General features: G+C 39.0%; 1 protein-coding gene across 1 annotated transcript in view; it reads left to right on the plus strand.

Moving 5' to 3' along the window:
* The first annotated feature begins 12,502 nt into the window (after window positions 1-12,502).
* The window catches only part of macf1a (microtubule actin crosslinking factor 1a), a 257,947-nt gene continuing 256,870 nt past the window's right edge, over window positions 12,503-13,579 (plus strand). Inside the window, exon 1 of the mRNA XM_034704646.1 lies at window positions 12,503-13,430. Coding sequence (XP_034560537.1) covers window positions 13,337-13,430 — 94 coding nt within the window. The 5' untranslated portion in view covers window positions 12,503-13,336. The remainder of the gene's footprint in view (window positions 13,431-13,579) is intronic.

Below are 13,579 nucleotides of genomic sequence, written 5' to 3' on the forward strand. Positions count from 1 at the left end.
TCCTTTCTTAATTAAAGCCTGGACCTCTCAGGCAGCTTTGGTCATATAGTCGTTTCTTAAATCTAAACCAACAATCGATTGTTTTTAAATACTCTGGGGATCTAAAGATGAAACTTTTGGCCGCTAACTAATCCCATTTAAGTGTTTCAGCACTCTTGCCTGCATCAACAGGTGACATTTCTTTACTGCTAACATGTGGGAGACTAATTGCTTCCACATCAGAGAGGGGATGTCTCTACATGCAGTCTGTCTGCGTCATTTTCTTTAGTCATCGTTTCCTCTGCACATAAAGAAAACTGCATTTGACGCATTTGCAGTTTAACATTGACTGAGTTGACCTCTGTCAGCATCTCTGAGAGTATATGAGATAGATAACAGACATCTTTTATGCCAGAAATGCTGCAAGTAAAATTTAAGTTAAGTCTTTTATTCATTTTATTTTTTTATTTTGCCATCAGGAAATAATTATAATAATAATAATAATCTTTATATACATATATTGCAATATATTGCATATATTGCACTCAAAACAGGGTTACAAAGTGCTTTACAAATAAGAAAGAAACTAAAAGACAAATAAAAGGGAATAAAACAGAGTTGGAAGAATAAAAACAAAAAATATAAAAGATTGAAACAATCATAAATCAGAATATAAAATAAAAAAATATATAAAATATTTAAAAATGTGAAAATACAAAAATATGAAATCAAATTATAAAAACCTGCCACTGACATTACTTTTGAGCTCAATCATACACAGAATCTAAATCTCAGGTCCTGTGTCCTCCGTGGATCCATCTGTCAGTCTGCTGGCAGTATGAGCAGGTAAACACTGATGATCTCATATGACGTGCTTTTGATGAAGCTCTGTGAGGCTGAATGTTTCCACTCCACTCTTTGAAACCTCTGCTGGATGAACATGTGGAACATCGTGTAAGTTTACAGCTGGGCCTAAGTTTGAACACCAAAACTTTATGTGTGTGTGTTTGTGGGAGTAAAACACATAATAAAGGACACTTCTGAAGGAGAGAAACGTCATCGAAGGCTTGTTATATGAGATTATTAAAGCAGACAGTTAGACAGGGAGGTTTCCTGGCAGTACCTTCAGGCAGAGTCGGTGGGTCAGACTTGTTTGTGTGGAGCTCTCTGAGCTCTGACAGCAGCAGTCAGCAGCAGGGCTGACACTGGCATGGTCACAAACTAGTCAGGGGTTTCTACCAAGATGACACCTTGCCAATATCCTGCAGTGTGAAGTCTCCTCTGGGTCCAAAAGTTACTGGAATAGGAACTTCTATTCATAGTCTTCCCTGAAGCAGACGAATAGGGAATGCAACTTAAAATCTAACAAGTTTTTCAACTCCTCTCAAGTGTGCCATGCCTTATTACCCAACTGATTGAGGTGTGAGCTGCAGACTGTGTGAAACTGGGGTTAGATTCTTGATTTCGTTGCATAAAAATGTGACTGTTAACAGATTTTGCATTCACCATGAGTCTAACCTGCTCATTAAAAATATACTTTTTCTATTTAGTTATATTTTGTTGTGTTTTGCCTTTGTTTGATTGGACAGCTGAGGAGAGACAGGAAATGTGGGGAGTAGATAGCGGGGGAAGACATGCAGCAAATGGTTGAGGCTGGGAGTCAAATCAGTGACCTGTGCAACAAAGACTATAGACTCTGTACTGTATATGGGGCGCGCTTAGACTGCTAGGCCACCATGCCCTAGATAGGAACCTTTATTAGTTGGCCTTTAACCTATGACAGCTAGGTTAGGCTCAACCCCCCAGCAGCTCTGACTGGGAGAAACAGTATAGAATATGTCTTGATGGACACTTATAACCCTCTTTCCCCAGTTCAGTTTGAACTTTTGGAACAGACAGACAGAAAAGTTCCTGGGACTGAGGATTGAAAGTTCCTGCACCTTTGAAAAAGATCAGGAGGTAAGAGGGACTTGTACGTAGGTGTGCAAACAGTGATGAGCGAGGGCTTTCACTTTTAAAATTCTGTTCAAAAGCCAAAGTATAGGGATGCAGAGATGATGTTTTTTCATGGATTCATGTCTGAAGTCTTCTCTGTTTGGAGCTCTGACTTCTTTGAGTCTCTGTGTGTTACTTTTGGACCGAGTCAGATCAATATTTCTGTCTGATTAACTTTATTATAAAGAGTAAGCAGAGCAGGAATCCCATCTGACCTACACATGTAATTCACAGCATCCTAAGCATCTGTAACTTCAACCATGTTCCCCTCACCTTCAGTCTTTATGCTAAGCTAAGCTAAGCCAATCAGATGCTAGCTCAAACTTATTCTCTTGTAAATAGACTCAATTAAGACTAATTTAAGGCTCCTCTCCGGTGTGTGTCTATAGATCCAGCGAAGTGAAATGGGCTTCCCCCTGATCGTGATGCTCCCAGATCCTCTCTGTGCGCTGGCAGTGGTTCAGCATGAGCTCATGTTTCTGGTGACATCCAGGGTTTCCCAGGCAAATCCACACTGCTCACCGAGGCGTGAAGGCTTTTGTGATATTTCATTTTACATAATATGTGACAGTGTGTTTACGTTGACCCCAATATCCACTCAGGCTGGGGCTGGAATGTGAGAAATGAATACATTAGCCTGCTTACCAGCAACATGCTCCTGTAACAAGAAGGAAAGGGTTCCTGAGTGTTTATTGATGGGGTTAACGAGGCACAGCATCTTTTATTTTATGGAGAAAGTACAGAAAGTATATAGTAGGGGAAGGTTTACTTGCTTTTCCATGAGACATAAATAAGTTGGGGCAGTAGTGCTGGAAGAAAGGAGAGCAAACACAGGATCTTTGTGCTCAGATGAGTTAGGAGAGGAGAAAGAGAGACTCTGCTGTCCTGACTGGACTCTGTTATTCAGCCTCTCTGGACTCGGCCTGCCTGCTGAGCATGAATGTCAATGAAACCTCTCAACAGCTGCTCCTTCTTCTGTTTGTGTGGAGGAGAGTTGGAGGATTTAACTCTTGATTTTCAAAACACAGAGAGAGTGAGCTCTGGATGTACGGAGAACAGTGTCGATAATAATGATGACAAATAATTACCTTGGGGGGAGTTGTATCTATTCTGCTCCCTTAAAAGCTCCAGATGTATAATAAATGTATAAATAGAGGGATTTTTTTGCACTTCTGGAAAGATTGTGAGTGCATGACTCACAGTTTTGAGACTCTTTTCACACTCTCTGACGCACAAATGCATGTTGTGCTTAAGTGCTGATATAAGACGTAGACATATAAACGTTGATGTTATTTCAAAGGGAGGAAAGATTGTTACTTTAAGCCCTTTTTGAACATTATAAGAAATTAGCTAAGTCCATTAGCTTTTCCTTGAATCGACTGCACATTTAATAAGATCGATATACCTGAAGATTCTTCTTATGTATCTAGAACACTGACATTATTTAAGAGGGACTGCATTTATCACACTGATCTGAAAGTTAAACTTTTTTTTCTTTGCATACATCTAAAAAAATTAGCATCATCTTATATTCTAGGTTTAGTATTTAAATGCCAAAATTCACAATGGTGGACAGCACCACTTAAGGCTGATTTATACTTCTGCGTCGACTCGACGGCGTGACCTACACCGGGTGTCCGCATAGCTCTTGTACCTACGCAGAGGCCTACGCACGTAGCTGACGTGCACCTCCTCAAAAATGTTCTACCTGGCATATTAAGAGTGATGATGTTTTTGTCTCATTTTATGCTGACAGCTGATATGTGTATCGGTATGCTAAAATGTCATCTTTTTACCTTGTGTGTAACTGCTAACTGTTCATTAAGTCTATGTATAGCAAAATGTTAAGTGCAGGTTGGTTGCTCCTTTAGCTGTGTACCGGTGGTGACAGCCTTATTATCACCCGGGGGGAATATGCAACAGTCGTTGTTCTTATACCTGGTAGCGCCACAAGGTGGCGCCACCTTTCTGAGTCTGCCGGTTACATACAGAGAAGTTGCTCCCCCTGAGCCCGCAGAGTTTTTGTATGATAGTCAGACAAAGACGCACTCTCTGTCTGCTCCTCTAGTGACGAGCTGGTGTAAGCTGTACCTATCTTTCTGTTTGCCATGTCAGCTGGACAAATATAGTGCCGTGGAGACCTGGCTTTGTAAGGTCGACTGTTAGTTTCTGTTTAATAAACTGCCGTGTGGAAATCCCCACTCTTTCCTCTATCATCTGATGCTACTCGCTATCTTGGGTCACTTGCTACCTGCTACGACCGACCGCTAGTTCTCTCCACCTACACCAGCTAACGTTACAACCGCAAGCCCTTTGATTGTTCCGCTAGGCGGCTTGTATTTCCTGCATTTACAGCACTTCCAGGATCCCCACTCATCGGCCGCACATCTATTTCATCTCCATTCCTTTCTATTCTTCATGTAATCATGTCTGTATGATAAACAGCAACATGTATCAGCTGTAGATTAACATAACACGCTCTGAATCACTGTGGAAAGGAAACAGAGATCGTAGCGGGGCCGGAAGCAGGCGACCAGCTAACAGAGAGGCCGCACTGCCCTCAAGCGTTTCGACAGAGAATTGCTGCGCGACACGGACACATCGACGCACAAGTATGTAGTGCTTCAGCTTCAGCCCCTGCTGCTTAGGGGCGACGCAGAAGTATAAATCAGCCTTTACCTGTAAAGTGAGTGTGCTCCTCTTGACTGAGGCCAGCCGTCACTCACAACCCACAGCACCAGGGGGATGAAAGATGGAGAGACACAGAGATTGTCCAGAACAAAGTGGCTCAAAAGTAGATCAAGTTATTCAACAACTGAGGCGGAGTTATGAATGTTAGATAATGGTCATCAATGCAAAAGAGTCTTTATTCAACGGTCAAGCAGCCAGTAAATATGGTGTGACAGAATGTAATGTTCAGGAAGATGGTCTTAAAATGACAGTAAACCAACAGCTCTGACAGTAAATTCATTTTAAGCATGACACTAATGTTGACTTGTATGTATATGTTTTGACCCTCATTTCCTCCCATATATCAAGGGGTCATACTCCTGTTAGTACACTCACAAACTGACCTGTAAGCATTTATAAACTGCAACACTCACAAAGTGTCTGTAGTTCTGACACTCCTTTTTTAAAGACAACACTAATGTTGACACTACATTTTTTTTCCTGACAATCACACAACTACTGACTGCCATGTCCTTCCATACATCAAGGGGTCATTCTCCTGTGGATGGATTTTGATTTATGGATTGTGACACATGAATGTGTTGCTGGATTTAAGCCTAATTCTTTGCTGCACAGATGATCTGTGAACTTCAGATTGATATTGTAAAGCACATTTGTGTGACAGCATGTTTCAAAGGGATGTTGATGTTTTGGTTGGTGAAGTTATGGCATGAAAAGAGTCGTAAGGCTGAGAAAATGTGTGCAGAAAATGTAGATGCTACGTTTGTAAATTGATTGAAAGTATATTTTGCTGCTCTTGTTTAGCTGTAAAATAAGAAACAAAAGGCTGGCTGATAAAGTGTGTGTGATGCATCATCCCAGTCTGTGTGTGGCAGCAGTGGTAATCCTCACACATGAACATCAGGACCCATGTGTCTCTGCCTGCATGTAACGTAGTCGTCCTTCCTACCGCCTGCTGCTCCTCCTTCCACATTTCTTTCTCTGCAGGCAGCTGAGAGGAAGCCTCTGCCCAAAGCCCCGGCTATCCCCCTTGTTGCCATGCCTACGTGTTCTCCTCTGTTTCCATGGTTATAAAAGGCGAGGAGAAGCAATGGCGACGGGGGTGAGAGAGACTGACAGCGAGTATAAAAGAAAGGGAAAACAAATAGTGAAAGAAAGAGAGAGTGCCAGAATTTTAATTTGGAGCAGGGAGAAAAGAGGAGGGAGTCTGAAAGAAAAGAGGGAGAGAGAGAGAGGAGTGAATGATCGAGTCAGAGTGAAAGGTAATGAAGAGAGGAAAGAAAGAGGGTTCGGAGGAGGAAGGGGAGGAAAAGAGGGTAAAGTTTGAAGAGTAGGGGGAAGAGACAGAGACAGGAATGACTTCTGAATCAAGAGAGAGCTGAGGGAGGCCGTGCAACGGAGAGAAAGGGGGATTAAAAGTGAACCTGAGAAGCTCCAAAAACTTAAAGATGAGATTAAAGAGATGTTAAAGAGGGTGTAATAGAAAGAAAAAAGTTCACCTTTGTCATGGAGGAGAAAGAGGAAACTAAAGGGAGAGAGACGAGACAAGATAAATGGACTCACATTCATGTTGTCAAGACATTAATATATTTGTGCTGATTATGATTATATAGATCTACTAATTATAAACAGCTAAAGGATAATCAAACATTTGATTTTGACTTCAATTTAAGATTTTTATTTTAATATTAAAGTTACTGGTCAGAGATGAGTAGATTCATCGTAAATCACAACCAGTGTTAAAGGGATATTTCAGTTTTTTTGAATTGGGGTTGTATCAGAATCAAAATTAGAATCAGAAATACTTTATTTATCCTGGGGAGGGGAATTAGGTCATTATAGAGCTCTTATAAACAGTATGTAAGAAGGTTCAGGTTCAGGTTCAGGTTACTTTATTGGTACCCATAGGTAAACTTGTTTTGCAGCCAGTGAGATGTTAGGTCATTACAGAATTACAAGACAGATGTCAGACAGAACAGACTACTTAATGATCTAAACACACTAAAATAGCCTAAAACTAATATAACAATAAAAATACGATAAAAACAATAGACATGATAAAATGATAAAAGTGCTAAACGTTCCATTTAAAAGGCATAACAGACTACAATCAACCAATAAAACCTATAAAATCACTTGAATAAATAAGAAAATCTTGACATAAGCCTTAAAATTGGAATTTGAGTTTGCATGTAAGAAAGTCAAAATATTGATAGAAGAAGGAATAAAATAAGATATAGATACAAATATAAATATTATATAAATATGAACAAATTAAAATAAAATAAAGATCAAATAAAATAGAATAAAAAAAATAAAATAATAATAATGAAGTATGTTCAGAAGTGCAGAATAGTTAGAATTAGCTATGTACAAAAGCGCTGTGAATGAAGGATATATATATATATATATATATATATATATATATATACTGTACATGTGTGATATATACAAGGATGTTAAAGTGAGTCACATGTCACTAGTAATTATACTAGCCACGACGGATACCGGTCAGCTCTGCCCCTTCAATGGGAAGAGGCAGAAGAGCACGTCTATGTTGTGTCTGTGAATAGTGCAAAAACAACTGGGCTTTCTGGTCGCAGAGAGAAGTGCTGAAAAAAATCCCAGTAGAGAACTGAGATGAGTGCTCTGGTTGGAGTATTTCAAAATGATCTAAATTACGTGGCAGAACCGGCCCCATCTGCAGAAACTGTAGCCTAGCTTGCGTGCTGTTTCTCCCAGCACTCTCTCATTACAGGGGCCGAGCTGAGCGGCATCCGTTGTGGCGAGTGCACTTACTAGTGACATACAACTCATACAACCTCTCTTAAAAAAACACTGGAATATCCCTTTAACCTGTTTCTTAAATTTGGGGATAATTCAAAGCAGATAAAGTAGAAACAAATCTTCACCTATTTGCTTTTTGTCCAAATGTCACTGTATTCTCAGTGTGTAAATGTGCAGTAGAGATGAAGTGCGACACTGAATGTAACATTATCTGCTGAGCTTTATTGAGCCTCCTTATAATTGCAGTTTAATTCCCCCCTTCTGGAAAACCACTGGCTTTGTTAACATGTTGATTTATTGTTCTGCTGACCTTAAATTGATTATCTGCATTCCTGAATCTCCCATGGGTTTACACATCCATCATACCAAGGCCGTCCTGGGATTCGAACTGTAATTGAATTTCTGCTCATTTGAGGGAAAGGTCAGACTCTGCTAAGGATCTTATCAGCAAATAAAAAGCCACATAATCCAAGTCACACACACATTTTACAATCATTTTATTCAATCAGCTGCTCATGCCAGGTTATTCAGAGCACTGAGCTGCTTTGTTGGACTGTAATTCAAACAAAAATGCAGGGTAATCCGACCACACTGCTTGATATTACATGTATTGTGATTCCTGCAGCTTTCATGGCACCAACAGAAAGAGTCAGCGATGAGTTCAGATGTTGAACACTAGATGTGAAAAGTTTCGAGGTGATTGTGCAGAAAACTTTTCTTGTTTTGAAGCTGATGTCAGAAGTCACCGTGGAGCTCTGAGGCTGATGTGTTGAGGACTGTTTGTCCTCTTGGCTCATGCCGTCACATTCATTATGCAGCTGGACTCTGCATGACAGCACAGACACACAACACACTCAACACACACACATACACACAAACATAAACATGCACACAAGTGGGAGAAAACAATGGGAGTGACAGAGAGAGGGGGAGACAAGAGGGAGAGATGACTCAATCTACTCTTTGTGGAGCTCTATTGTTTACAGCCACACAGTGATATACATACACACATTTTAATGCTTTGTGATTTAATTTACTATTAAGATGCATCATGAAGTGATAGATGGTTCAGAAAACAAATAAATAAAAGAAAAAATATTAAAAGAAAAGAAGTTTTTACAGTCAGAGTTTGCATTGTTTTCCTTTTTGACCACAAGGGGGAGATATAAATGATTCACTCTGACAGGTTGTGTCTTCTTGCCAGCTATACCACCTGCTAGATTTATTTTTATACCAGCTTAGTGGTGAAATGCGCTTTTAAAATCTGCTTGAGTATAATTTCATAATGCAAGCTTTCTTATAATGCAGTATATGTTTCCTTACATCTTTCAAAGTCTGCTGTGTACTGGAAATGAGATGCTACTGGGGCCTTCAGACCACGGTCACAGCAACCTCATTTGTGTTTGCATGACTGTGTGTTTTCATGTGTGTGTGTGTGTTTGTGTGTGTGTGTGTGTGTGTGTGTGTGTGTGTGTGTGTGTGTGTGTGTGTGTGTGTGTGTGTGTGTGTGTGTATGTGTGTGTATGTGTGTGTGTGCCAGCCAGACATGGATCCCCAATGTGCCTGTTTGCATTTCCACTGGAGTGTGGCTAATGTGACATGTGAGTCCTGTAATGAGGGGTGAGTCAGGGTGAGGAGGCACAAAGGGAAGACATCAAATAAATGAAAGCACATCTGCACGGACTTGTTGCACCCATTTAGTGTTGAATACTTGATTTGCAGTAACAGTTATTCCAAGGACACAAGACCATTTGCTCTGTGACGGACAGCAATAATGACGGTAGTCCTCTTGCAGTTAAGCTCATCTTTATTATACAAAAGATCATAGACACTTTGGAGGAGTTATTTCCTCCTTAAATCTCTATATATATATGTTGTAAGATGTGTTTATTTTTACTTCTTTAATCTTAATTGCCCATAACCTTTTAATAATTGCTATTTCATAGGCTCTTGTTTGCTTTATACTATTTTGCACTGTCTACTTTGCTGCTGTAACACTTAAATGTCCCCATTGTGGGACGAATAAAGGATATCTTATTTTATCTGTAGCAACTGTTTAAGTTTTTCTGCAAAGACACATTTCTGCTGTGTGGGAGATGATATGTTAGCTTTTTGAAAACGCCACGGTTGAATACAAGCTGTTGGCTTCTTCTTTTGCACCTTGTCAGATACTGTAAATGATTATCCTATATCCACAATGACAGAACTACTGACAAACACAAACACTCCTTACTAGCAGACCATACGTATTTACAAGCACCCATCACACTGCACATAGATAATGCTTTTCTCTAGAGGAGCAGTATTGTATTGTATTGCATTGGATTGCTCAGCTGTAGTTTATTATGTGGCTAACAAAGTTGAAGTTTGGCATACTTAGTAGAAAAACAGACTACAGAGCAGGATGTATTGAAAGTAGGGGACAGACCCCAGCCACACAGACCTGAAGACATGATATAAAAGTCAATGCATATATGTTTGAAAGTTATCAGCATGGAGCCGTTCATCAATGTTTGATTTGTTCATGATTTGATATTGATTTCAGCCTGAAAGATATCCAAGTGTGCTTTAACTCTCCTACTCTTTAGACTGAGACTAAAATGATAAATAATACATTGAAGCTTTGTGGGTCTGACATTGTGATTATTTTTGAGGTCATATGTCTCAGTGGGATTACATAATGTAATATGTAGACCTTTTCAATGAGTACTCCATGGGATTTGACCTCAGAATGATCCTCAGGCTGAGATTATTTAGTGATATCACAGGCTGGCTTGGGCACACTGCTGGAGTCATTGTTATGCATACTTGACATGTCTATTCCTGAACCAATGGTCAAATAAAGTATTCTGTACACGTGTTGTTTGACAGGGTTTTTGATTGAGAATCAGTCCATTGTTGTATTTCTTGGTTGCAGTAAAACTGGATACAGGTCATTGGGTTTATAGGCCTGTTACCAAATATTCGGCTTTGATTCATTTTGTTCAAGTTCCTTGTAGGTAGCCTTTAGGTGGCAGTATGCCCTTTAAAGTAAGTTCAGTCACTACTTAAACTTAATCACATACAGTTTGGTAATAAGATGCTGTTTTTGACAGCTTTGAGTTGCTGTATTTTTCCTGAATGTAAAAAAATGGAGGAAGCCATAAAAGCTCATCAAAGGTTGAAGGGACTCGACTTAATTCATGAGTAGAATAGTTCTTTATTCGTCTTGTAATGTAGAGTTATTAACATGTTAATCAGTAATCATGCAATTGCCAACAGCAATCACCAGAAGCTGGGCAGAGAGACTTCTTCACTAGGCAAACAGAGGAATGGTAAATTAACATTTTTAGACGTAGGAGATTGCAGGCTTACGTCACCGTTATTTCTAGTGAGGCGCAAAATGACTTCCAGGTCCTGGGACTATGTTTTTTTTTTTTTTTTTGCTGTCTGATAAAAAAAGAACATCATGGACTAAGTATTCAGCCTATTTTGTATGGGGCGCCGTTTGGTACTTCCTCTAGGCGGCAGTGTGAATTTGCATATCAGCTGAATATTTAGGATCGTGGAGCAAGATTTAACATTTATATTTATATTTAATATTTATATTTATATTTAAAATTTAGATTTAGATTTACATTTAACATTTAGATTTACATTTAAAATTTAGATTTACATTTAGCATTTGGATTCATCTGGTGGGTCAGGTGGTGAAAGAAAGGGTTGTTACAGGGCAGTTTAGTAGTCCTCCAACATTTGGGAACAGGAAGGTGTTAGAAAAGAAAAAGGCAGTTTAGCATACTTTCATTTGATAGAAAAACCTTTGAAGGATTCTACTCATAGCTGATCGGGTTACAAAAGATGCTGTTAGACTCAGATCAGCATGTTGTTCTCGCTCAGAGGTTTGTATTCATGTGTCAGGTAGTAACAGCTTGTTCATTGTAAATCTGAAGTAACATTTTTTACACCTTTCCTACAAACAGCAGTTTTAACATTTATATTTATATTTCATATTTATATTTATATTCATTTAATATTTATATTCATTTAATATTTATATTTATATTAAACATTTTGATTTATATTTAGCATTTGGATTTATATTTAACATTTATATTTATATTTAGCATTTATATTTATATTTAACATTTAGATTTATATTTAACATTTCTATTTCAATTTCATATTTATATTTATATTTAACATTTTGATTTATATTTAGCATTTATATTTATATTTAACATTTTGATTTATATTAAACATTTAGATTTATATTTAACATTTTGATTTATATTTAGCATTTTGATTTATATTAAACATTTTGATTTATATTTAACATTTGGATTTATATTTAACATTTATATTTATATTTAGCATTTATATTTATATTTAACAGTTATATTTATATTTAACATTTTGATTTATATTTAGCATTTGGATTTATATTTAACATTTAACATTTTTATTTATATTTCATATTTGTATTTATATTTAACATTTAGATTTATATTTCATATTTATATTTATATTTAGAATTTTGATTTATATTTAGCATTTGGATTTATATTTAACATTGAGATTCATATTTAACATTTTGATTTATATTTAATATTTCGTATTTAGATTTATATTTAACATTTATATTTATATTTAGCATTTATATTTATATTTAACATTTTGATTTATATTAAACATTTATATTTATATTTAATATTTTGATTTATATTTAGCATTTGGATTTATATTTAGCATTTGGATTTAACAATGATTTTAACTTAATATATTTTGCACAACAAAATTAAAGAAGATCACAAATATTCTAAATGTGACAAAAAAAGTGACTTTTAAAACTTCTCTCTACATTTTTATGACGTTGTGGAGCTACATATGGAAAAAATGTTGCTGTTATTTTCGGTGTGCACAACTTTACAAACGGCACCCCATAATTCTGGGGGCATGGTGAGGGGGCTTGGTCCCTTTCTGTCACTGAGCCGAGCCTTCCATCAGGGGGCGTCCCAGCTCCACTTTAGCCATGCAACGTTAAGCCTGATAGCTCTGCCCTACCGGCTCCTCAGATTCCTGCGGCGGAGGTTCCTGGCGTGGCCGGTAGAGAGGGATGGAAGACAGCCACTGCAAGAGCCGAGAAACCTGAGCAGAAGAGGGAGAGAGAGAGGGAGAGGTAGAGGAACGTACACACACGCAGAGACCGCAAAGCCTTGGATAGAAGCGGCCATTACGCAGGAGAAGCATGCTGGGAGCTCGGGCGGCGCGCCTCAGATCCATAGGACGCCGACACCGCCTGGGTTAGGAAGCCCAAGTCCGGATACGGGTTCGCCTGGAGCTCCGCCGATTTGGGGACGGAAGCAGACACACAAAACCCTCCTATCCGGACCCTCTTCTGGTGTGTGTGTAGGACATCCTCCCTCCCTCACACACACACTCACAGGAGGCTCAAAACGCACCAGTCGCCGGGTGGAAACCGATATCCAAGGAGGGACTGGTTGGAGACAACACACCGAGCGATGCGACTGTGTTCCCACACACACACACATTCACAGACGGCGATAATGGATAGATAGCGTTTATGTAACCTTCATTCAAGTGGATACATTGTCCTTTATTGTCACAAATACGCGCGTACTCAAGGCTTTTGTTGCCTTTTTTTATTCTCTTAAGTATCCCTAAGGATTATCTAACCCTGCTTGGAAGTGAGCTGCTGGGGCTTTTCAGTGTGCGCCAATGCATCATATCCACTAGTTTCTCACAAGCTGGTGTTGGACAGGACGAGGACAAGAAGAAGAAGAAGGAGCCAGAGCTGGGGGCTTGACGTGCAGCAGCGCACCGGGTCACTGCGGTAGTCTGCAGGCCGACCCCCTCTACTCTCCAGCGGGGTTGCAGATCCACCATGGCCGGGTTTATACCGGGTCTGCTGCCGACAAACCATTCCCAGGAGAAGGAATTCGCACAGGCGTATGAGGATGTGCTGGAGAGATATAAAGGTAAAGGAAATGGATATAGAGGAGGATGATGCATTGGAATATGACAGTGGAGTTTCAGATATCATAGCTAAGCCTTAAATAAACAAATCATCCTCTAAAGTAACAGGATGAAGAAGGTTTTCTATTCTTACTAAGAGGTCCCTGTGGGA

The sequence above is a fragment of the Notolabrus celidotus genome, chromosome 16, assembly GCF_009762535.1.
Source record: "Notolabrus celidotus isolate fNotCel1 chromosome 16, fNotCel1.pri, whole genome shotgun sequence".
Taxonomy (NCBI): domain Eukaryota; kingdom Metazoa; phylum Chordata; class Actinopteri; order Labriformes; family Labridae; genus Notolabrus; species Notolabrus celidotus.